Source organism: Pteropus alecto, unplaced genomic scaffold (assembly GCF_000325575.1).
Source record: "Pteropus alecto unplaced genomic scaffold, ASM32557v1 scaffold22, whole genome shotgun sequence".
NCBI lineage: Eukaryota > Metazoa > Chordata > Mammalia > Chiroptera > Pteropodidae > Pteropus > Pteropus alecto.
In genome coordinates this window covers 2,191,072-2,217,687 of record NW_006434839.1, presented here as the reverse complement: position 1 = coordinate 2,217,687, position 26,616 = coordinate 2,191,072, and the positions used below count along the sequence as shown (strand labels likewise).

Genomic DNA, 26,616 nt, shown 5'->3' with positions numbered 1-26,616 from the left:
CGATGATCTGGAAGGTTCAGTAATTGGGTTTTATGTCCAGATAACAAGGACATTTATAAGTGCTTTTTATAAGTATTTAAAAATGTTTCTATTTTTCTAGATTTCTACATTGATAGAAGACTACAAACTTTAAAATCCAGTATTTTACTGGAAACTATATATGGCACTCTATGATCCACTGTGTCATTCCTGCAGCCAAGAGAAATACCTGAAAACACTGACCAAGTCAGGGATTCAGGATAAGAATGCATTTCTGGAGCAGAGACGGGCGTGTGCGGACAGCACCTGTTCTTCCTCATCCATGGACCCTTCCGCCATTACAGACACCTGTGCCACCATCAAGACCTCTACCTCTCCACTATGCTAAAAGGTGTGGCACGGGCTTCTATTAGTCTCTCCTTCCATACAGAGTGAGCCTTTTTCTTTTTTTGAGCAAAAGCAAATACATAAATAAGTTTTATCATTTCATTCTGTGCATGCTATCCCAGGAAGTTAGTTATTGGTTGTTGCTTTTTATTTTACCTTTTCTTCTTGAGTAACTTTTAAATAGAAAACGAAACAAATATTTAGAACAGACTTTACAGTTTAATCTGTTTATATCTGTTCTTCTGGGAGTTAATTATAATAATAGCACTATCTGCAAACTGACTCGAGAAGTTAAGACAACACAGAAACAAGACGAACTGTATTGTATTCTAATGGACAGAAATGCATGAAAAGGAAAAAGTGGACAGAAGTACAAGGGCACATTTAGTCTCTAACTTGACGGCTCAAAGATGATTAAACCAAAAGATAAAACACTAAAATCTGAAATTCTACATTAAAAAGGTAGCTTTCAAGTTTAAATAAAGCGATATTCCTAACCTCCCCGCCTCCCCAAAAGAAATCAAAATGTTCTTCCTCAACTGCAGGCTCAAAGCCTGACATTCAGTTTGTCTGTGCTACCAGGTACCTTATATTGGCCAGCATAGTGGGTCATAATGATGATGGCACAGGCACTACCTGGTTCTCTTGGGATATGAAAATTATTCCCTTAATTTTTAAAAGTAAATATTTGGGAACATATATTATGTGACTGTCTCTTGGCTTAAATTACATTTTTGTAAGTGAGGGACTTTTATATGCCTGACAATGTGTGCGGGCTATAAGACTTCTAGGTGAAATGAACATTTTTCAATATTACCTGTTCTGATGCAGGTCTTCATATAACTGCTTTTTAAGGTTATAAACTAGAGACTCTAATTTGCTAAAAACGTTCTTGGCAGGGGGAGATCAAGCATTTAAAAAATAAAATAGGGGCAATAGCCACACCATACCAAAAAAGGGCCTTTCTTTCTATCAATGGCTTTTAGTAAATTTACAAACATCATGCATCAAATCAACTCAACAAAATGTACAGATTATTAATTACCTTTCAGTGTTTCCAGCAAGTTTTTGGCTACAAACCAACATATGGCTTCAAAGAAAGGGAATTTGAAAAGATCTGGTGTTTTTAGCCTTTTTTCCATCTCATAACACCTAAATAAATACAATTTAAACAAATTTAAACAAATTGAATATTAAATTTCAAAGTTAAATGGAGGCAACTAACTTAAGGAAAATAAATAAGCAAGCCATGACATATAAGAGCGATAAAGTACTGTATATATTACCTAACACCATATTTGGATACGACTGAATTGTGATCTTATCCAGGTCGACCTTAACAAATTTGACAGTATATTAAAGAATTACATTGGCCTTAGAGAAGATCATGCCTCGGGATTTCTATCCTAGTCTTAACTGGAGGAATTTTACGAGGGTTCCACTATGATAAGTGTTTAGAAGTTAACACCATGTGTGGGTCAACACTGCAACACCCACTCAGGTTTTCTTTAGGTTCTGCTGAGCAGTCAAGCTCGAGACCACACTTGGCACTAGTCAAGGGGAGAAGACAGGAACTGCAGCTTGCCACAGTGTTAGTCTTCTGTGGGAGTCTCTGCAGCAGTCCACACAGCCAGCCAGGAGCCATCTTTCCCCTCAGGGGCAGCTCAGGTATAAAGAAACAAGATTCACACTTGGCAGGTATAGGAGCTGCCTTAGCTTAAAGCTTCATGTCCAGTAAGAGCCAGTATTTCTTGTAATCACTCCACAGACACACGGCATCTAGGGTTCCCCATGGGCAAGCCAAGTTACAAGAGTCACCACATTCAGGAAAGCCCAAATATATGACTTCCTACTCGGTACTTCTAGTTCTCCCAATTCTGATGCAGTTTATCAATCAAGGATCATTTTACCATAATCAATGTTGCTATAACATTCTATTCTCATTAGGCTACCATGAGCACAGTTACCTAAAGGTCAAATACAGAACTGCTGTTAATCTTTTACCCACAGCAAAATTAAAGCAGGTTGTCTTGACAGCAATCCTAACTTAGGGCTGCTTTTCCCTAGTACCATATGTCAAACGTGAGCCTGATGGGGTTTAGTTCATTTCCCAAACCGTAAAAATAGCCGAAGGAAAGCCCATACATTTTTATAAAATTTTGAAATCTGAGAAGATATTTAATCTCAAACTGAATACATTATTATTATCATCATCATCATTTGTTTTTAGATTTGAAATGCATCAAGATGTCCTGACAATATTTTAAGACGCTTTTTGTTCCTATTCCTAGTAATTTCTCAGGGCCTATCTCCATTATATCTCAATTAAAATATGTTGTTGAATTTACATTTTTGAAACTTTTAAACAGAGTCCTATTTAAGAAAGGGTAAAAGATCCTTTAAATACTGATAACACAAACCTGAGCTGCATGCCAATGTTTAGGTTGTGGAGAAAGTTCCCCCCAAAAGCCATACAGTCCTGAGAAGTGAGTACTGCATGAATCCACCCTGAAATGGTTAAAAGTATATAAATCAGTGATGTCTCAATATTTAAACCAAATGTGATATCTATCTGAGAAATAAGAAACTCAAACTATCAACATCAATTTATTTCACCCACCAGTGCTAGAGAAGTTAATGTCTTATACAATCTTTAAGATTCATTCAAATATTTATTGAAGGCCTGTTATATGCCAGGCTCTGTGCTGAGTTTGAGGAAACAAATGTATTGGTCCAATTAGACAAAATCATGATGTGGGAGAGGTGAAGGTTTTTGTGGCTGTTGCTGTTTTAGTTTTTAATTTCAAAACACAATCCAACTTTATACTAAAGATTTTAATCTGAGACAAGTCAAATCTGGTAGAATGAGGCAAGCACATTTCTGTTAAGTGAACATCGAGACTGGCTGAGCACTTCACTTCCCTGGTATCTGAAATGAGGACCCTTAGGGACTAAGCGGAGGGGGCTCAGGAACTCACCCGGAGAGCTGCCTCCCAGAGGAAAAGGCAGATGACTCACACTTCATTAGGGAGGGTTTTGGTCATATAAATATAAATGTCAGCAATCAAAATGATGGCTTTCCCATAAAAATGCTTTCAAAGTGAGAATCATTTCTAAGAGATGCCTAATTTTTGAAAGAAATGTCCATAGTCCAAACATAAAGACTTTAAATATAAATAAATGTATGTACGTTTGCACATAAAAATTAGCTATCAATATAGATCCATTTTCTTTATATTTTTCATCTTTTGATCCCTCGTTGTGCCATGACAGAATTTTCAGGTGGTGCCCATTTGTGTGCTCAAAGGCACAAAGCCTTGAGCTTAACCCTGAAATCACAAATTCGAAGTCTGTCAGCTACAAATCCTATAGATCAATGGTTCTCAACAAAGGCAGTACTGCCTGTAGAGGGTATATGAGAAAGTTTGGGGGGCTTTTTTTGATTGTCACTATGATTAGGAGGTACTACTGTCATTTCGTGAGCAGGAGCCAGGGGTGCAAAATGCAGGACAGTTCCACATGGTGAGAAATACTGACGTCCTGCATTTCTCGGGCCTTTTAAATTTCTGCTGGGCATTTATATTTGAAATTTGTCATGAACTATGTGAGCCTAGAAGCTATAATTCCATTATATGACAGAGTAATTTTTGCATGGTTTGGACATAATTTTCCAAGAATACAACTACTCTGTAAATTTAGTTTGTTTGGAAGTTTATCAGTTGCCAACTACCTTGGAAAAAAATCACAATGCCTATAGCAGTGGTACTCTAAGCCTCTAGACCAGCAGCATTGGTATCAGTTGGGAACTCGTTAGAATGCAAATTCCTGAGCCCACTGAATCAGAACTACTGGGGATGAGGTACAGCGATCTGTGTTTTAATTAGCCCTCTAGGTGACTCTAATGCTCAATGAAGTTTGAGAACCATTCATCTACACAAACGCTATAGAATCTCAGCTGCCAATCATATACCTGTACTGGTTTGCTGGCTTATGCTCTAACTTTCATTCTGTCTTCTAAGGCCACTCTGCTTGAGCAGGCACATTTTGAAATAGTATTTTATTATCAATCACTTTTTAATTTCTTCTTTATATTCTAGTTAGGTCTTTACATCAACTTTTTTTGACATTTCTGGTATAGGAGGTTGTATCATCAATGAATTTGAGTTCAAGATTTTGAAGAGGGCATAACAAAATATTTGTTAGAAAAGGGAGCACTGAGAAGAGGACTTAAGGAAGGAGCTTAGCCCATTGACAATGAAAATACTGACACCCATCTAGATTCATAAATTCTGGTAGTTCCAGGCGTTAGTTAATTCATTTATCATGTACAACAAAGGCAGGGCAAGAGCGCGGCCTGTGGTAACAGATCCTGTGAATTCTGCCGCCATCAGGTCACCCAAATCGGAACACAATTCTCAAAACCACTGGCCTGGAGAGCCCGTACTCCGCATTCTGTCACGTCTCAAAATGACACACCTCATTCCTTCCTAAGGTCCCTCAAAATATGCCTGTTGCCTCCTAATTGTCCCAGGACAGCAGCCTTTGATAGCAATATAGAGCTAACCAGTAAAATTTTGAGCTTCATCAAAACTTAAAAAGTTTGTACAAAGGACGTTATCAAGAAAGTGAAAAGACAACCCACAGACTGGGAGAAAATAGTTGCAAATTATATGTCTGATAAGGGTCTAGTATATAGAATAAAGAATGCTTAGAACTCAACAATAAAAAGAAAAATAACCTAAAAATGGGCAAAGGATTTGAATAGACATTTCTCCAAAGAGATATTCAAATGGTCAATAAGCACGAGAAATATGCTTAGCATCATTGCTCATTAAGGAAATGCAAATCAAAATCACTATGAGATACCACTACTTCACACCCACTCAAGTGGCAAAAAAAAAAAAATCACAGTGCTGGTGAGGATGTGGAGAAATGGAATGAACTGTACACTGCTGGTGGGAATATAAAATGGTGCAGCCATCTGGAAAACAGTTGGACAGTTCCTCACAAAGTTAAATGTCAGTGAATCATAGGACCTAGCAATTCTACTACTAAGTATAGCCAAGGGACATGAAATACGTCCGGCACAAAAGCTTTTACACAAATATTCAAAGCAGCACAATTCATAATAGCCGAAAGGTGGAAATAACCCACACGTCCATCAACTGATGAATGGATAAATGAAATGTGGTATATCTGTACAACAGAATATTACTCAGCCATGAAAGTAATGAAGTGCTGACACATGCCATAGTAAGGATGAGCCTAGTATATACATTATGCTAACTGACGGATGTGAGAATGAAAAGGCCACATATTCCACATATATATATATACGTACATACACATATATAAAATGCCTAGACTAGGCGAATGCAGAGATCAAAAGTACATTAGTATTGCCAGGGGCCCAAAGGAGCGGGGAGTAGAGATGTGATTGCTAACTGGAACGAGGCTTCTTCTTGAGGCGATGAAGTGATCCAGAATTAGATAGTGGTACGGCCGCACGACCTTGTTAATCTACTAAAACCCACTGAACTGTACATTTTAAAAGGGTGAATATTACAGGATATGAACTTTATCTGAATAAAAATTAAAATAAAGGCAAATGGCATAAAATATCAGCCCAAAGCAACTCCTAACTGCAAGAGAAGCCCTCTAAGGCAAGAGTTCCCAACCGCGGGCTGCAGACCAGTACCGGTCCGTGGCCTGTTAGGAACCGGGCCCCACAGCAGGTGAGCGGCATGCAAGCCAGTGAAGCTTCATTTGTATTTGCAGCCACTCCCCAGCGCTAGCATCACCGCCTCAGCTCTACCTCAGATTATCAGGCATTAGATTCTCATAGGTGCATCGGTCCCTGGTGCCAAAAAGGTTGGGGATTGCTGCTCTAAGGGACAAAGAAGTAAAAAGTCCAAGATCAGGCTGTGCAAAGCTACTTTCCAAGCATGGGAAAGCCAGAGATTCTAATCAAAAACTGACTCCATGTGACTGAGTATCAACTATGGGGTGTGGGGGTGGGATTAAAACCTTACCTGTAGGAACAAATAAGGTATGTCCCTGCTTTACCACACATTTGTAGCATTTATCCACCTTATCACCAAAGAAAACCTCACTCTGGGTCACAGATGAACTCCAAGATTCATAGAGTGCCAAATTTTCATCTGTTGGCTTTATCAAATAAAAAATCTTCTCACCCTAAAAGGAAGTAATCACACTGGTTTTGAAAAGGAAAAGCCATTCTTAGGATGGCCTACATTGATGCAATTTCCCAATACAATAATCTAAATTAAATAAGATAATTACCAGATTTTTTTAGGCTCAAAAAGACATTTCTCATACCTGGTCAATAGCTCTTGCTCTTAATAAGCATCTCCACAGAGGCTAAAGCTCCCCCTCTTAAACATGACAAAGGAGTCAACACAGTAGCATTGGAGAAACAGTTATAAGAGAGGAGGGTAAAAAAAAATCACAAACATCCTACTAGGACAGAAGTAAATTCGTGGTTAACAGGCCCCAGGTTACAGAAAGTCATCTTTGCAACCTTGTGCCCTTTCTCCTAAGAGCTATAATATAATGATTATTTTTAAAGACCTGCAAATAAACTTCCTTTAATGAACTAACCCTCTTCTTTCTCATGGAAAAAAGGAACAGGAGCTCAAGGGCACAGCATCATATACAGTCTAGACAGAGCATTGCTGATGCATAGGCATTCAACAGAAGATTTGGTTTTAGATCAGCACTGTCCAACAGAACGTCCTATGATGATGGAAATGTTTTATATCTATGCTATCCAATACAGTAATCATAAGTCACATGTGGCTATGGAGCACTTGATATGTGGCTAGAGCAAATGAGGAACTGAATTTTAAATTATAATTAATTTTCACTATTTAAATTTAGTCACATGCGGCTAGTGGCTACTGTACTGAACAGCACAGTTCTAGATAAAGCAAGGTGAATGAATGTAAGTCACCAGGAATTAGTATTTTTATGGACATTCCTGACTTACCAAATAGCTGTCCTAATCTTAATGTTAGAAGTAATTATTACTGTAAATTTGCTCCTTATCAAGTACTTGATTCAGGGATTAAGTGATTATAAACCAGGGGGAAGAGGAAATAAAACCAGACAAAAGACTAAAAGAGACCAACTGATAAGATGGGGGTGAAAAAAGGGAATTTAAATATAAATTAAAAACTTATGTCTCTTCTCTTGGGATGAAAAAAAATTATGCTTCAAGGTAAAATGATAGATTCTATTTAAAAAGTAAAAAAACTTCCCTCTTCATAAATGTTATTTACAGTAAATGAATACACTCCTGGAAAAAAAAGGGACTGTATGTTTTTGTCAATAGAGAACAAAGAAATACCCCAATCTTACCCAGAGGACATGGTACCAAACTGAAGTTCCACCAAAGTCGATGTGGAAATCTGTGTAGCTGTCTTGAACTCCCATTAAGCAGTATTTCTGAACGAATGGCTTGGGAAAGACTGAATCATCTGGCCAGTAATTTTCCACCCAGGAAAGTTTTCTGGCTATGTCAGGGACCTCCACCAACTCAGACATCCTTTAAAAAACAAACACACATACACACACACACACACATCATGCAAATTAAAACTCCTTAAAATTGCATCTCCCAACTCGACCCAAACCAAGAAATTAACTGGAGCTCAAGGTTAATAACAAAATTTAAAGTTTAAAACTCATTGTATTTCTAAATATTCTCTGAGCGTGCCAAAGCAAAATTTACAACGTTGCTATCACTGGACCATTTTAGAAGTCACAATTATGTTTCCTACTAAAATAAATTTATCATTTAACTACATTTAGCTACACCAAAATGTCCAGAACTACTCACTTTGTATCTGAAAATTCAAGGCTGATCACATTTAACACTTTTGGTCTGTTAGGATTCATGAAGTATTTAACATAATTGTGAAGTGTCATTTTGCTGTCTGCCTGCCTTGCCACATCAATGACATCTATCACTTTGTCACCACCTGCAGAGAAAAATTATAGTCTTATTATTGGGCTTAAGAGTTACATGAACAGATGCCCTAAACAAGAATATTTTAAAGACCATATTTACGTGGTATGATAATTAAGCCAACTATAAAAACTACATAGCCTAGACAAAGATTCTTCCTATAATCCTTAATTTTTAAGTCCCATTGGAACTTTTGATAAACGGGATGGTTTTCGATGGAAAAAAGACAGCAATTAAGACAGAGCTGCATAATTAACACTGAGCATAAAAACTTAACGTTTACAAAGCTTTTACATACCAATGACTTCTTTTGTGCAGCTCATGACAAAAATGCATTAGTTGGTATGTGGAAACTGTCACATGCTCTGGATTTCAGTTTCCTCATGCATAAAATGAGGGGACTGATTTCTCTTTCACTTGTAAACACCTAAAATTCTAAGTCTATCATTTTGAAAAACCCATCAGTCATTAGGGACAAGTTAACTAGGACAAACAATTTCTGCTTGCCTGGCAGTGTCCTCTAATATTCTGCTTCAAGAAAAAAAATCACTGGTTAGGAAGCAAAAATCAGTTCTTATCGGTGTCTTTGAAATGAGTTCTGAATTGGATTAATTTACAATTTTCCTATAAAACCGTAAGTTGTTGCTGGCACACCACTGCATCTTCGCCCTAGGAAGCATGATCTGTTTTACAATGTCCTACACGTTGTAAGGGTAAGAGAGAATTCAAAATACAGCAATACTTAATCGATCTGAAATAGAAAACAAATAAATGCCATTTTCTTACTTTAATGTAACTTTATGTAAGTTAAGAAAGTGTTGCCTAGAAGACTTTATACTTAGGAGGCAAGATAATTCTGTTAACTGAAGGGCTTTGCAGTACTAAAAAGTTAGCTATCAAGTAGTTTGAACATTTTTCCCCCTATACTCACATTAACCATTTATTTTCAAATGCTATCTATGCAAACAGGTTTACGTTAAATCTCAGCCTCATCCCCTAATTTATCAAATATTCAAAATTAACTGAATGTGAAGTCATGACATTTAATTGGATTTCATTGGTGAAAAGTTATCAATGAGAATTGCCAATCAATGGCTCAATGAAGGGACAAGTTCTCAGATATTTCATGTACAGAAAATAAAGTATTTAGTGGGTATATAGTTTTGAGTCAAGGTAGATTTGAAATCTAATCCTCAAATAATGTCTATCTACTGCTGACAAGGAATGAGATCTACATGTAGTCAGCTTTATCTATAAATTCCATGATGAGAATGAATTAACTGAAAGTGTCAATAATACTGAAACAGAGAAGATTTTCCCCTTGTTTCTTATGCCTTTCCGGGCCTCAAGATAACAAATTAATCCGGACAACATTAAATGGAGCTATCACTAAGTTGTTAATATAAAAAACAGGTTTGAAAATATCTGTTCTGTCTACAGCCATGCCACCCTGAACAAGCCCAATCCCGTCTGATCTCGGAAGTTAAGCAGGGTCGGGCCTGGTTAGTACTTGGATGGGAGACCACCTAGAAAGACCAACTGCTGTAGGCATAAAAAATAAGGGATTGTAAAATGACAAGGTCCTTACAATCTGTGGGTCAACCCTTTGGCCTCACCCTGCCTCCAAAAAAAAAGAAAATATCTGTTCTTTTTCATGGCCTTTCTCTGGGGAGCAGGAAGTCACTAAAGCATGATCCAGAAATCCTGTGCCCAAATGCTACAGAGGCCTGGAACCAATCCAGCTTCCTAGTGTCTTCTTTCCAGTATCTGTAGCTGTCCCTCGGTAAAAGTTTGCCATAAGCCAAGTACCAGAAAATCTGGACAACAAAAAAAGCAGCAGAATGAGGCTGAGGAAATAAGAGGCAAAATGTTTCATTCTGTTTTTCTGTTAACTGTAGGTCTGCTGAGAAAAAATACTTTCAACATAGGTGATTCTGACTTTCACTTTGCCTGACCCAGGAAGCTGAACTAAATGAACATTTCCTCATTCAAGTTTTAATGTGATTAGGACAGTATCATTTGTTACTTTTACCGTGTTTTCCCAAGTACTTAAAGGAATAAAGTTCGTACCTACATAACGTTCCACATCCATAACAGAAAAAGTAGGTGCAGGAAGCCTCAGTCCCAGATCATCTAATTTGGGGACCATAATAGGGACTTCAAATCCATGTTTCTCCAGGTATCTTTGTGTCAGCTGGCTGCCATGCATTTTCACAATGATTTCATCGGCACTAAGGAAAACATAAAGAGTAAAATGTCATCTTTGTTGATAAGTTCAGTTTTAAAAAATACTCTGGTAATGGGTTAATTTGTATACATTATTATTATCTGTATCAGTGGTCCTCAACCTGTCATACCTAATGCTCCTTTTTGTAACAAACTATGTTTATAGAGCCCCTTTTACCATCCGAAAGTAAAACTCATAATAACTTCAATATATAATAATTGAACAAATATATTTATTATATAAGATGCCTTAACTATAACAAAAAAAATCAGTTTATAGAAAAATATATATTTCAATATGTAATGTTCAGGTAAACTACACTAGAAGAGATAATAGGATGCTTACAATCAGTTGTAATGAGTGGTTGGAGTTAAGAGAATTAATAAGATCAGAAGCCACTCAATACTTGTAAAGGGAAAAAACTGGAGGTGAACGAAACAAACATCATAAGGGGATGTGTAAGAAAATTAAGGTATACATATATGCTACTGTAGACTGTCCAGCAGTTGAAGAGGTAAATTTTTGTATACATATGGAAGGATACCTATGAAATAGAGTAAAAAAAGCAAGTTGCACAACATATGCATAACGCCTTTTTATTTTTTAAAACTTAGATGGATACATATATCTATACATCTCTATAAATGTTTTAAATGTTATTATTTTTGCAGAAAATGGTCTCAAAGGCTTACACTAAGTCTTCAAATAGGGGAAGAAGAAGACAACCTGTTTACTTGTTTTATACACTACATCACGTATGGGCCATTTAGTTAATTTTTATCACTCTACTATGGTTTTAAATGTTGTGAAGGTTTGTGGAGTTAAACAAAATAAAACCAAAGATCTTTAACTAATGGTAATTACAGTGCAGACATTTGTGACCATCTCAATAGCCTGCTCTCATTTGTGTCTACTCTGGCAGAGAAGCCACAGGAACTGCCAGGCCAGGATTTTTAATACAGTTCTTGTGGGTCACAAATCTATTTGAAAAAAAAAAATGAAAGCTCTGGCTCCTCTCCCTGAAAAATGCACATTCCCACAGTGACACTAAATTGTTTATAGTTCTAGGGACTCTTTAGCCTCTCTGAAGCCAATACACACATACAAATAACCAAAGTTCCATGAAGCTATCTATGCTTATTTAGTTCTATTACTTGCAATATGCCAACATTTTCTATTTCTTTTCTTTTTTTTTTTTTTAAGTAAAAACTTGATTGAGAATAATAATGGGTTGCAAACAGACATTTGAAAACACCTCTTCAGATAATGTCACTTTGTCAGGTAACATTCTTATATTTTCTCTGGTCAGAACAGCTTTCCATACCTTGGGAAGACTCGAGAACGTAATTCCTTCACAAAAGTCCTAGTTCCAGCTTGCACTGGTTTGGAACCATCATCAATTTCTGTGTAGTCATGCCTGTGCCAGTTCCTCCTCTTTTTCACTGGATATTTGGAAGATCAGAAAAAGAAAACATTTTTGGTAACTGGTGATACTACGTACTTTCTAATGATTATATTCTATATAATCAGAAATAATAAATGTTAAGTACAATAAAAACACATTTTTAATGCACTTCTAGGCTGAAGAAGTAAATTTTACTTAATATAATGCTGCAACTATAGGCATTTAACTGTGGTTTTTAAAAATCTACTCTTCATTTCACAATTTTAAAATTAAATCAAGAAATTCAAATTAGCAGATGGAGCCTTTTATAATATCCATATTACACATACTATAAAATCTCCGAATTATTTAAAAATCATGTTTTACTAGGACATTAGGTCAAAATATGATTTTATGACCCACCCAAATCTTTCTCTCAGGATAGGGCTTTTAATTCCACATCGGAAATCCATTTTAACAACGCAGTTTCCTTCTCTTTTGTGTTAAGATTCATCCCCCAAACAAGCATGGTTACACTGACACAAAGAAGAGCAGGTGACTGCATCATAATTAAAGGAAGACAAGTGGGCTCACAGAATAAACAACTTTAAGGTAACTTCTAATGCCAAGATCCTGTGATTCCACAGCTCTAGGAGGAATGGTCACAGCAATCAAAATCAGGAGACTTGGATTTGACTCATGGCTCAGCTGTAACTTACTCTGCAACCTTGGTCAAGTCGCTTAAAACGCATCTGGGTCCAGTTTCCTATGTGGAAATGAAGGGGATGAGTGCTGTTTTTCCACCTGTGTGGGGGAACCCTTAATACAGGGGAAGATGAAGAGGCTGAGGAAAGCTCTGAAACTCATTCTTCTTTCCACGATGGTGGCACCACCTACCTATCCTCCATGTGGTACTAACATAAGATTTCAGAGCTATCCTTGGTGTACTCTAACGTAAGATTTCAGTTTTTTATATATATATATGTGTGTGTGTATATGTGTGTGTGTGTGTATATATATATATGTGTGTATATATATATATATGTATGTATTTTTTTTTTAAAGACTGAAAATCACTCTTAAGCCTAAAACCTCCATGATTCTGGGTAATGAATGTACTGATGCCTGCAACTTACTTAGAATGCATCAAAAAAATAAATAAATAAATAAGATGGGGAGACGGTGGGATACTTAATGGCCAGATATGTGGTAAAGCAAATAATATAAAATGTTAATAGTAGATAGAACCAAGATGATGGGTTTAGAGGTACTCAATGTAAAATTCTTTCGATGTTTCCTATATGTTTGAACATATTCACAATAAATTGTGTGAGGGACACAACTCTCTGAGTCTAAATTACTCCAAAGCTTCACCTTACAAAGATCATAATAATATATAATACTGGATCCTCATATGGATAAGGAGAAGTCACGCTAAATAATCAAAGGGGTAGAAATTAGCCTTATTCATATCTAAGAGTCTAAAACAAGATTCCCAAGTAATTCAAGTAATTTATGGCAGTCAGACCCTCAATATGGAAGAGAGTAAATACCATCTTTAAAAAAATCTCATGAGAAAAATTGAGAACTATAAAGCAATCTTCCTAGAAAATCTCATTAAGGTATCCTTTGTGTGTTATACTTTTTCTCATTTAAAATCACTTTTAAAATTCAAGAGTATTTAATTCCAAGCTTTTCCCCATGATCGTAATGTTTATTCTGCTTACTTTTCTTATTATATCATGAGCATTTTCTCATTAAATATTCAAAAGCAATTTAAAGGCAGCCTAGAATTATTTTAAGATATAGATGCATCATATGATTCTTAAGCATTTTTCATTCTGAATCTTTCTTCAAACAAAGTTGAGATTAATATTCATATACATAAATCTGTTTCCCCCATTATTTTTTGAGATAAATTGCTAGAAATGTTAGGGGAAAGACAATGTTTTAAAGATACTTGCTACAAATTGCAAAACTGCCTCCAGAAAAGTGGTAGGTAACTCACATTCTTTTTTTTTTTGTAACTCATATTCTTAACGGTGTATATAAACAGCCTGTTTCAAAGCCCTGAGTCGACAGTGAGCATCATTATTTAAAAAAAAAAAGGAAAAAGAAAAGGAAAAGAAAAGGCTGCCCATTAGAGAACTGTGCTTCATTGTTTTAATGTTCATTTTTACAGAACGGATTAGAATTAAAACAGATTGAGAATTGGACAGCTATGGGTTCAAACTCCAGCTCTGCCAAACGGCTACAAGAAAGAGCTGGTTAAATCATTTTTCTCACATCATGCTGTTAAAAATATCAAAGGAGATAACAGAGGTCAAGTATTTACTTGCCTGGCACCCAGTAAGCTGACAATTACTATTGTTTCCTTTTGAACTTGCTAGATGTTAACAGAAGGCTACAGCTGTCCTGTTGGGCCAACATGCTTGATACATAAAACCAGCCACTGCAAGAGCTAACTGAATTTCTTAAAGGAGGGGGCCAGTGAATATTTTAGTAGTGGTAATAGGGAAGGGAGAAAAAATTTTCATTTTTGAATATGCCTGAAGAGCACTGAGAATATATGTTTAAGTGTTATGCTATTTTTTGGTACCTGCCCTCAAATAGAGTTCTTAAGACTCATTAAGAGGATAAAGTCTAAATTCACCATATTAAGTGGATATTATACTGTCTAGATGGTATCTATAATAAGGAGTCCTGGGGAACTCTGAAGGGAATAGGAACCCCTGGGTGGCAAGCAGGAAAGACTTATTAGCAGAGGGAAAGGGACCAAAAGGGATTATCCAAGTTGGGGATGGAGGGTGAGGGGTATGGAAAGTGAACTTTAAATCAAGATAAAAGAGATTACTGGATCTGGGCATTTTCCCTATAGGCACTTAGAGTTGGACTTCTGCTCAGAAGATAGCCAATGCCTGATCTCATGTCATTCAAGGACGAGAAGAACATGAAGGACCAGGTCATAGACGTCTCTCTGAAGCTTCACTATTCAAAACGCAGGTCATGATCCCTTATGGATTGTGAAGTCAATTTAGTGAGCATGACAAGCTTTTAAAAAATTAAATCATATATGAAAAAAAGGAAATAGAGTGCATCACATGTAGTAATGTCTTAAACACTACATTATTCTTCCTCATACTTACCCACTTAATATTTCATAGAAATGAAATTTGAATTATTTCATTTGGGGGTTATATACTTAAATTCTAAACTAAAACTGTTGTCAGTTTTAGTTCTGCTTTTCTTCTTCAGATAACAACCCAGTATTATTTACTTTCTCCAATAATTAGTCAATAATTATTTCAAGTTATATACTTCATAATTCAGTGCTACATAAAATAAAAACCTTTAAAAACTTTTATGACAAGAAATTAGCCAATTACACATGTCAAAATTCTACCAACCTGCTAACCTCATATTTTATACTGTGTTGTAACAACAAAATATATTATATATTTTACAAGGAAATATTTTAATACATTCATATAGCTTAAATCTCTATACCTTACAAAGAAATTTGGTAATTAACATTTCTAACAAAATGTATGAACAGTCAGTTGCTAGTAAGTTTCTTTTAAAAAATTACTTGCCCATAACCTCGGAACAAAATTTCTATTAAAAAAAAAATTACTAGAAAAAAGGCTGTATTCGAAATAAAGAAGTTGTATAGGTTACCTACATCTGAGCCAAGTGTCTATCAAGGCACAGTCAGGAAAAGGTTCCTTTCAGTTCGAAAATGACTAAGTCTACAGTTTTTCCCTTTAGTTTAATGGACACAAAAACTCTAGTTAAATTGAAAGCTTTGAAAATACGTACTTGATTTTGGGGGCTTTGCACTGGCAATTAAGAATGAGAGTATTTTTTCCCCTCAATATTTACCTTATTTAATACGTTACTTAATAATTCAGACAAAAATTGCATTCTCGATATCTTCAAAAAAAAATCTTTCCTATAGTCCTTGGTGGTTGTAATATAACTAATTATAGTATCATTTAAAGTATTATCATGTGCATGTTAAGTTTTAAACTTTGGTTTTTATTAGAGCATCTAGTACTTACTCAAGGAAGAACCATGTAGAACGGCACAGTTGGGACAGTGATACAGGTCAATGTCAACAGCATGATGTTCTTCTACTCCAACACAGCTAAGATAAAGAGAAATAAAGCCAATATGTAAATATGTCGAAAATCTTAACTATAACAGACTGGTTGGAATTTAACTGAGAAATGCACAACCACCTTACCAACAAATTTTGTAGAGTACAGAAACATGTGCAAGGATAAATTGTATTCTTTTCCGTACACACTTGCTAAATAATTGTGGGGAAGAATACATGGGAGGTGATTCACTATTAGCAGTAGTAGAGGTATCAAAAGTAATGTAATTATAAGCCATAAGACTCTCAATCATTATGTAAATGCCACCTGTTATGGACTCAATATGTCCCCCCAAAATTCACATGCTGGAGCTGTAACCCCCAGTGTGGTTATATTTGGATAGGGCCTCTAAGGAAGCAATCAAATGAGGTCATAGGGCAGGGGCCTCGATCCCACGGGACTAGCGTCCTTATAAGAAGAGACACTCTCTCTGCACACATACACTGAGGATGGCCATAGGAGAACATGGCAAGAAGGTGACCGTCTGCAAGCCCTCTCCAGAAACCAACCCTGGTAGACCTTGCTCTGAGACATTCAGCCTCCAGAACTATGAGAAAATAAATTTCTGTTGTTTAGGCCGCCTAGTCTTAAAGTATTATGTTATGGCAGCTCAAGCCAACTAAGACACAAACTAACTTTAAAATATGGCTGTCATCAGCTAGAGGTGGTTAGTAAGTTTGGGTAACATCACCGACATGGTGAGAGCACTAAGTTCTATCCATGCTGCTTTAGGTCTTACAGCCCTAATTAATCTGTTCAATTAGTTTGAGGCACCGTACCTAGGAAACTCCATTCCATGGAGTACCTGGCAGTGGCGCTTCAATAAAAACACTAAGTTTAAGGGAACCAACTCGGGACCAAAAACACTCTATTAGGACATCTTGAAAATAGGAGTAATTTATTAAAGACAGACCCCAGCAGCTTTGCTACATCCCAAGTAACCTACTGGGGTAAAATTTTGATAAATGTCTGTGTTCCCAAAGGGTATAAAACAAAAAAAACAACCACAAGTTATTTCTGAAAAAGAACTAAAGCAGAACTAACACGAGTTGAGGAAGGAAGATGAAGGACGATGACAATTAACATAGTTGACAGGTGTTAACAGTGGAAAAGAAAATTATTGAACTGGATGATGGTCATATTATCCAGGATATAGCAGAGAGAAGGAAGATGACAGGAAATATAAATAAGACGGTAAGAACTACAAAGAATAAAATGAGAACGTATACCATATATTTAATCTTCACCTCATAAGGTAAAGAAAGAAGAAGGGCCGAAGCAATAATATGAGGAGAGAGCCGCTAAGAAATTGCAGAAATAATGCCAGACCCCGATCCAGATTCAGGAAACCCAATAAATCCTAAGCAGGACAAATAAAAATAAGTTTTTCTGCAGAAAACAGAAGTCAGAAAATTTCAAAGCTGTAAGAGAAAAACAAAGGTTAGTTAAAAAAAAATGAGAGCCTTCTCTGAACAATAATGGAAGCTAGAACATATTAGAGTATCTTAAATGTCCTTAAAGAAAATGTCTGTTAATCTAGAGTTCAATATTCAGTAAAAATGTTTCACGAAGGAGGAGAAAAAGTATTTGCAGACAACCAGAAATAGAGTTCACCTCCAGGTAATCTACGATAGAAGAAATGTCAAAGGATGTACTTCTTGCAGAGGAAGCTAACCACAAAGAGGGCTGAAATGCAAGAAAAAAATGAAAAGCTAAGAAAAGTAATACATATGGGAGTAGATTTATATGAATACTGACTATACAAAACAATGTCGTGTGAGATTTAAAAATCTATAAAAGACTAAAACACATGACAACAGCAGCATTTGAGTCAGGAGAGGACAAAGGCATTAGAGGGTCCTAAGGTGCTTACACTGGATGGATGGGGAAGGTAATGATCACCATTAGACTTCACTCGTCAGTGGAGGCTGCCTATCAACTTATGACTGAAGTGTGATGGTAATCATCAGACAACTGCGGAGACAACTAAAAACTCCAGTTAAAAGACACAGGTTATCCCGCTGGACATCAACAATATAATTCACTGGTTATAAGAGAGACACATAAAACGAGGATACAAAAAAAATATGAAAGTTAAGATATGAGCAAATAAATACAATGAAAATAGTAATCAAAAGAAAATACAGCTATATTAATATTAGGTAACATAGAACCTAAAGCGAAAAACAGGAGATATACATGTTCACTTCATAATGATAAAAATTTCAATTCACCAGGAGACTACACCAGGAACAACTGTAGTGGCAGATTTTGACAACTCTCAGTATGCGATAGAATAAGTAGGCAAAAACAAAAATCTATGAGATTTTTATATACAAAATTTGAACTACAAAATTAAAAAATATGGCCTAATGGATATTTATAGAATATTATATCCAACATCTATAGAGCATATATTCTTTTCAAGAACACATGGACCATTCATAACAAGTGACCATAAAATGGGCCATTGCCAACTCTTGAAGATCTGAAATCATAAAGAGTATATTCTCTGGCCACTGTTCAATTAAGCTAGAAATATATGAAAATCAAAACAGTAACTTGAAAATCTAAATGTGTTTAGAAATTAAGATATAAACTTCTAAATAACCCATGTGTCAAAAGATAAATCGTAATGAAAATCTGAAAATTATTTTGATCTGAACAATAATGAAAATACCATATAACAAAACCTGTAGGATGCGCAACTTGTAAAAAGAAATGTATAGCTTTAAATAATCATTTAAAAAAGTTTTTAACTAAAAGACTATTAATTTCCAAACCAATAAAATCAACTTTATGCAAAATTTTCCACACATTTATGTACAACGTCCTGGATCCATGGTTTTTTGTAAGATACCCAAAAGGGTTTCTGTAACCCAAAATAAGAATCATCAGAGGATGCACACTTCTTGATCTCAAAACTAACTTACAAAGCTACAGTAATCAAGACAGTATGGTACAGTAATCAAGACAATAAGGAGATCAATACTGATCAATGGAATAGAACTGAGAGTCCACGAATAAACCCTTACATTTAGGATGAACTTATTTTCAACAAGAGGATAAAGATTATCCCATAAGGAAAGGAACAGTCTTTCGACAAATGGTACTGAGACAAACACACACGCATTTGGACTCCCACCACACACTACATAGAAAAATTAACTCAAATGAATCACATACCTAAACGTAAGAGCTAAAACTATAAAACTCCTTAAATAAAGCATAGGAGAAATCTTCAAGTTCTTGAATCAGAGAATGGTTTCTTAGATCCTACACCAAAGGCAGAAGGGACAAAAGAAAAAAAAAATAGATAAACTGCTGGAGGTCGCACTGCAGTCCAAAGGCTTCTGTTTTCTCAGCTTATTTTGGTGTAAGATAATCAGCCGAGTTTAGACAGTGGCAGAGAGGTGTGAAGAAAGAAAGTATTAAATAGCTGATGTGAAGAAAGGAAAGACAGAGAAATATATGACGTTGCTAAGGCAGTGTTGAGAGTCCACCTGAGGTCTGTGATAATGAATTCTAAATGGAACCATTTCTGCACAGTTGTGTGATTGTTTTTGTTTTTGTTTTTTCTTTGTTTTCCAGCAAGGTTCAACCACATGGTGCAGGCCCAGAGGAGGAGGTTGGGTCCATCCACAGTTGGGGTTTTGTAGGCAAACACCAGAAAGGGAGTTGAGGATATTTACAAGGGAGTTAGGATAAAGATAAACCATGAAATAGGCTGGGCAGAAGAGGCACGAAGACAGAAGGTAGTGAGAAGATGGTGAGGAGGTCTGAGGGGGTCTCAGCGCGTTCCTAGCGCCGACTCAGTGGAAGGCTTCGAGCAGTGATGTGTAAGGGGCACAGATTATGCTCAAAGAGTAGAATGTTCAGAATTTGAAATTTCTGAGGGAGCAAAATCTCTAACAGTGATAAGGTAGGAGAGTAACAACAGCAGGTGGAACAAGAGAAAACTCACCGGAGATAAGTGAGATGTGTGAGAAGTATCTCTACATACAGTGAAACGAAGTTCGAAGTTCAAAATCAAACTTCCCTGATTTTGAAAGTGAGGTTCATTAGGTGTCAGTAATAGGGGCTACACTCTGACCAGAACAGAAACTCAAGGCCACAGAAGCCAACTTGACACTTCTAGAAACTCATGGTTTGTCTTGTCATACCCTGACTATGACCACATTCTTCATTCTTAAAGTGTTGGTTACACATAAAGAATTAAGTGAGAAAAAAATCATTAGCTGTGTCCTGGAAAACCTAAACCAGTGTATATCATAAATTCATCCATGAATATCTAAGATACATAAATAAGGATGACTCCCCCAAGGCTTCAGGAAGAAAGAAAATATAGGGACATTCCAATTAATTAAGGACACTTTCGGCAAAATTTAGCCAATAATCCTCAAAGATCCATGGTTCCTCTCTCCAGCTTCTAAGCTCTTCGCCCCCATGTTCACCCTTAATACTCTCTTTTACTAAAATGTCAGAGCTATCTTCAAGTTTGATTGATTCTAATTAACTGGCAAAACGTTTACAGCTTACATTTAAAAATTTCAGAACTTAATAGTAAATCTGGAATATTAGTAAAAACAATAAATTTGATAAATTAGTAAATCTGAAATACAATCTTTTAAATTAATCCTATGAAACAAATTTTTTAAAAAATCAAATTAAACATAAAAATTAAATGTTCCTAAACCAAGGTTATTTCAGATCTTTGATGGGCACTGAAGAACTGCTATGCACACTTTGGTTTCTCTCTCAGAGAGTGGGGTAACTTCTCCCACCCCACATCCCCTCCTACCCCGCCCCTCACAATCACCAGAGCTTCAAACTAGAGCTTTAACAGGAGAGCAAATGCAGTGGGGACACATAAAATGCAGAACCATGAAAGCAAATTTTGTAAGACTCATTTTCAATCTTTCCTTAGTCTCTCTCACTCCATTTATTTCTCTTATGACACTTACCTTCGTATACAAATTGCCCTACTTTTCCTAACAGCAAAATGGTCAATGTTTATTAGACCATTGTGTATGTGTGTGTGTGGGGGGGGTGTTTTCCTATAGGAGTGCCAATCTGACCTTTGCTGAATAGCTTCCATCTATAGAACAGCCTCAATGCCATTTGGTGAGTGAGACAGTGACAACTTTAGCACTTTCTATTGTGTTACTCTTCTGAAATTGTTGCTTAGCTGGCATTTTTTTTTGACACTTGATGAGCACAGAATTGAATTAATGACTAACCAGAATTCCTCAGGATCTGCCAAACATTCTCTTTTTTCTTCTTGGATAATGCTCCCATTTATATTCTCTACTCTTGATGTTATGAGAGTGGGTGGCCAAATTCTTTAAGATCTTACTGTCAGTGGACCTCACTGGACATTCCTCTAGCATCACAGGATATTACTCTTCCCATTCTTCACTGATCTTACATTACCTAGTCTTCAAAGCCCAACTCAAATTCCTCCTCCTTGATGAAACTGCACTGGATCGCCCACAGAAAGCTCTTCAACATTTTATTGATACACGTTCCCACTCACTCATACCTAATACTGAGCTATTTCATATACCCTGTCCCCTGGAGTTAGCTCAATACTTCTCCCAGTACCAAGTACAGTGCGCCCCCTTCAACACGATGAGCCAGCGAATTTCTGCTGATTATTAAATGTGCTGAAAATGTATCTGAAAACAGGTAAGTTGTGGTAAAGTTACAAGCAACTTAAAAAGAAGTCTGTTCGGCCTGAATTTTTTAAGAATTTGGTATAAGAACTAAAGGCAATAGGTGGTAAAAAGATTTCTCTTTCAACATATAAATTTATCTTTCAACATATAAATTAGATTTTTTTCACCTTTCCTTAGATGGTAGAAGGCTGTAATAATGGAATTCATTCATTTTAAATTTTGCTTCAGTACAAGTTTTCGCCTATGTATCAAAATATTAAAGTTCACTTTCTCGCCCAAAGCGCCAAACCACTCGATTTCCTCGTAATGAGAAGACTGAGTCATCGGGAGACCCCCGAAGCCCCACACTAACGTCCTCAAAGAGGGTGGGGAGTGGCCCTTGTGGAAAATTAACTCCAGGAATACGGAAGATAGCCGACAACCTGCTCTTCATATTGCCTTTCACATCATTTATCTCTGGGGTCAGTTGAGGTCACGGAACAGCCATAAGTCAGGCAAGGCCCTCCTAGCCTAGTGCCATGCCGCCAGATAACGAGCTTCAGTGAGATGTGTAAATTTTGGAATTAGAAAAGTTTGATTTGATTTCTAGCTCCTCTAGTTTTGACTTTGAGCAAATTTCTTAATTTCTCTGAGCAAGAGTTTCCCTAGGATTAAATAGGATGATAAATGTAAATATATAAAGCACAGGGCTTGGCATATAGTAACCAATGGCACAGTAAATATATTCAGTAATAAATGGCAGCCATAGACATTGTTCTGTTTCTACTAGGTACCAGTCACAGCTCATGCAGCTCTGGGCTTATTATTATCTATGAGGTTTGAGCCTAAGCAGGAAACTTGGCTTTATGATTAGGCTTAATAGTTTTTCTTCAATGATGTCTCTTCAGAGAACACTCAACTAGATACCCAAATAGCCATTCTTTAAGGGGAGAAAAAAGAGAATTTATTTTCAATTTTTAACTAATTTTTGATGGTTGCATTCTCCAGAGTCAGTCTGCGATGTTAGAATCCTGGCTACCCCACTTAGTAGCTGGCTGACTTTGGATAACTTACTTTGTCTGTTTTTGTCTCACTGTAAATACGGAGATGACAGTATTCCCCTTAAAGAGTTATTATGAAAATTAATTAAATTAATATATATAAAATGCTTAGAATGAAACTGGAAAACAATGATTTTGCTGGTTCAAAAAACTTAATAGATTGATATTCCTATGAAAAGTACTACGATACCAACAGGCATTTTCACTTTTAAATTATGTTTTATGCAGCGTTTTAACACTGAGATATTTTATTACCAGATATTAGCTAAAGTAAAAATTTATAACTTACACATATGAAATATTTTCAGTGAAAAATCAAACTCATAATTTATAATGAAATCTGTCATTCAGAAAAACCCAACTTCTGTTATTTTCTTACTGGTATACAAAACTGTTTTCATAAAATCAAGTGTTTTCTTTATAAGTTAAGTATGGCATATTTCAACTTTTGTGAAGATTTTTTTTTAACACGTTAAAGCTATTTATTGGCATATTATACGCTGAACTATATTTAAAAAGGATTTTGAATGAAATGCATACTCTTAACCAAATTCCTTCGGTTCATAATCATCTCAGAAAATTAGATACTCTCCCACCTCCCACAGCTGGCTCATGCTTCCAACTGTCCCAGGGTTTCCTGAGTTATTTCCAACCAGCTGACTATGAACATCTATGTTAATAAGGGTGAGGAGGAAACTGAACAAGAAACTGAACGAAGAACATGAGAGGAAAATAAGGGGTGTTGAAGATCCAACAGGTGCACTCACTGACACAACATGCACCCCTTAAAAGCTGAAAATCCTGCTGACAAGTTTCTAATTGAATTTGTCCAAGATGAATACAAAAAATATAGACATCGAATATAATTTACATGCTGACTGATACATTATACTATGTGCTTCCTGAGTGCAGAAAATATGCTCGTTCTGCTCGTCACAGTCTAGCTGACACCGAAGTACACAAAGTGTGCAATGTGAATGGTAAACGGATGAAACGGATCTTAATGAAAAATCACAAACGAACCATTCTCTCAAGAAGGTAATAATTTCTATTAGAATGTTCTAAAGAAATAAAAGGTGTTTGAAATTTCTGAAATATGCAAAAAGCGAAATATATGTACTTTTCACCATCCTGTGGTCATTCCACCAGCCATTCAATCTCTCCAGCTAATACCCTCTTACTCCTCTTTGGCAGTCCACTTCCTGCCTGTCCAGCCATGGATGGGGTTTGTCTGTAGAGACTAAGGGAAGCAACAATGCAGACGGTGCCTAATGAATCCACTATGTCATGCAGACAGACTACACTTCTATTTATAACCAGTGAAACAGCAAATAAATGCCATCCCAAAGGGAATGTTATGTGAGAATTTAAGAAGAACTTTGTAAATCATCTTGGGGGAGAAAAAGCTCTCCATGAGGATAAAGCAATTTCATAGAAGTTTGCTTGGCAATGTTCTTAGTAAAGGAAGGAATTAAAAAGTTATGTTATCAGTATGTGTATCGGTGTGTGCACTACTGCCTTCGTGTATTTTTGACTGATAAATTACACCTAAAAACTGTAGTAAGGAAGAAGAAACATTATGCAAAACTTTGTTCTAAGCAACCTGAACCTAGAAATACATGAAATGCTTGCTGAGTCCAGTTCCTTGCTGTGAAATGCAAGACATAAAGAATTAACATTTCAAGAAAACTTTTTCTGACCTCCTTTAACACTCAGTCTATCTGTGGCTCCCAAACCTGGCTGCACATCAGAATCTCCTGTAGAGATTTCACGAGCTGCTATGAGGCAGCCTTTCAAAAGAATGAGGCAACTCTGTAGGAAGAGACACAGAAAGATCTCCAAGATACGCTGTGAAACAACAAAAGCCAGGAACAGAACAGTATGTATTTAATATGTCCCCCGCCCCTCGACCAACCACACATACACGTTCGTAAATGCTAAATATAAGTCTGGAACGACGTGCCAAAAACTGGTAAAAGTAGTTGCCTCTGGGAAAGAAATCCGGGTGGGTGCAGAACAGAGAGGGAGAATTGCTTTCCGCCATATCACCGTCTAGTATATCTTCTGTACTGTGTGCTGAAAAAGAAACACACACATTCGTGAGCCCTACCTTAGACCTACAGGGACAAGTCAATGGGTGGGGCCCAATAATCTTTATTTTTAACAAGTTCCCCAGGTGATTCTTTTGCAGCCCGCTCAGCAGAGAAATGGCATTTGGGGAACTACTGATCTAAAACCCTGGCATAGAAGCTGGCACAATACCTTATTCATGGTTGCTTCTATAAAAACTTTGTTACTCCAATTAGACTTTAAGCTCCTTAAAGACATCAGTAATATTTAATAATTCAGAATTTCCATTCCACACAGATCTACCTAAAGCTGATTACAGAGCAGATGCTCATCAAATATTTCCTGATTGACTCGAAGCAGCAATTTCAGCATAGTGGGGAGGCATTAGTTTGGACTACTATCCTGGAGCCTGTTTAAACATGAATTTTGTAAATATAAAGAGGCGGAAAGTGGATTTGAGGGGGGAAATAACTGATGAATTTTCCTTTTGAGATCTTATTTGGAAACGTCCATATACTGTCAACAAAAAAGTACGCGGTATTCTTGACTTTAGATTCAGTCGCAGGTCTACTCTCCTACTGTATAGAAAGGGTCTCTATTCGACACAGATGTACATATTATGCCCATTTATTTTGTTTTCATTTCACGTGGCTCCTAAGTGTCCCTATCTTGATTTTGCAAATAGGGTATCTACTAAGAGATACATAGATTAAATAGATTATAAATAAAAATAACTAGATTTTTAAAAAGATGAACCAATATGATTTCACTTATATGTGGAATCTAAGGAACAAAAAGAACAAACTAATCAAAAACAGACTCACAAATATAGAGGACAATTTGGTGACGGCCAGAGGGGAAAGGAGTGCCAGGGGCTGAGAGAAAGCGATAAAAGGTTAAAGAAGTACAAATTAGTAGTTAATAAATGGTCACGGCACAGGGAATGCAGTCAGCAGTAATGCAATGGCTATGTGTAGAGCCAGAGGGAAAATAGAGTAATCAGGGAGATCGTTTCATAAACAACATAAATATCTAACCAATGTACTGTATACTTGAAACTAATAATAAAAAAAAATCTTTAAAAAAGATGAACCAATAGCTATCAGAAACATTTCAACCCAGTTGACCGTTTTATTTCCCATTGTGAGTATAGGAAGGAAAGCTATATTTTCTAGGGTCTAATGACACCTACAGAAGATTTAATATATTCTGGGCTAAGAGATCACATCCTCAGATAAAAGATAACAGCAAATCATTAACTTTTATATTAAGGACACTTAGTAGTGAGTCAGCTATAAAGGACAGCAGTCAATTCAAGCAGATCTAGTTCCCTAATAGCCTTTCTCCTCCTGTCAACAGTCTTCAGTGCCAGCATCTAAGGGGAGGGACCACAGTCCAAGCTAAGCCAAGAGAAAGGATTCACATGTGAGAACTTTCTGTTGGGACAGAAACTAATGTAGCATTCTGAGAGGGGCTACTTCACTCTTTAGCAAGCAGGGGTTTGGACCACAGAAATCCTGACATAATCCATAATAAATATCCCTACATGGAATTGTATATACTACCCAGAAGATCTCAAAGAACTTCAACACAATTACAAATCAGAAGTATTCATTAAAAGCCAAATGTGTAGTAGTGAGCTGTTCAGAAAACGTCAACAGCAAGCACTAGACAATTCTATTCAAATCACACAAATAAGGG

At 36.4% G+C, this 26,616-nt stretch overlaps 1 protein-coding gene and 1 pseudogene across 1 annotated transcript in view; one reads left to right on the top strand and one right to left on the bottom strand.

Moving 5' to 3' along the window:
* Positions 1-18,108, bottom strand: part of KDM7A (lysine demethylase 7A) — a 44,257-nt gene extending 26,149 nt beyond the window's left edge. Inside the window, exons 1-9 of the mRNA XM_006910478.3 lie at positions 18,001-18,108; positions 16,029-16,114; positions 11,908-12,025; positions 10,427-10,587; positions 8,228-8,369; positions 7,747-7,933; positions 6,399-6,561; positions 2,787-2,874; positions 1,412-1,518 (exon numbers count right to left, since the gene is read on the bottom strand). Coding sequence (XP_006910540.2) covers positions 1,412-1,518; positions 2,787-2,874; positions 6,399-6,561; positions 7,747-7,933; positions 8,228-8,369; positions 10,427-10,587; positions 11,908-12,025; positions 16,029-16,114; positions 18,001-18,032 — 1,084 coding nt within the window. The 5' untranslated portion in view covers positions 18,033-18,108. The remainder of the gene's footprint in view (positions 1-1,411; positions 1,519-2,786; positions 2,875-6,398; positions 6,562-7,746; positions 7,934-8,227; positions 8,370-10,426; positions 10,588-11,907; positions 12,026-16,028; positions 16,115-18,000) is intronic.
* On the top strand, positions 9,789-9,907 carry LOC112478724 (annotated as a pseudogene).
* Positions 18,109-26,616: the final 8,508 nt, after the last annotated feature.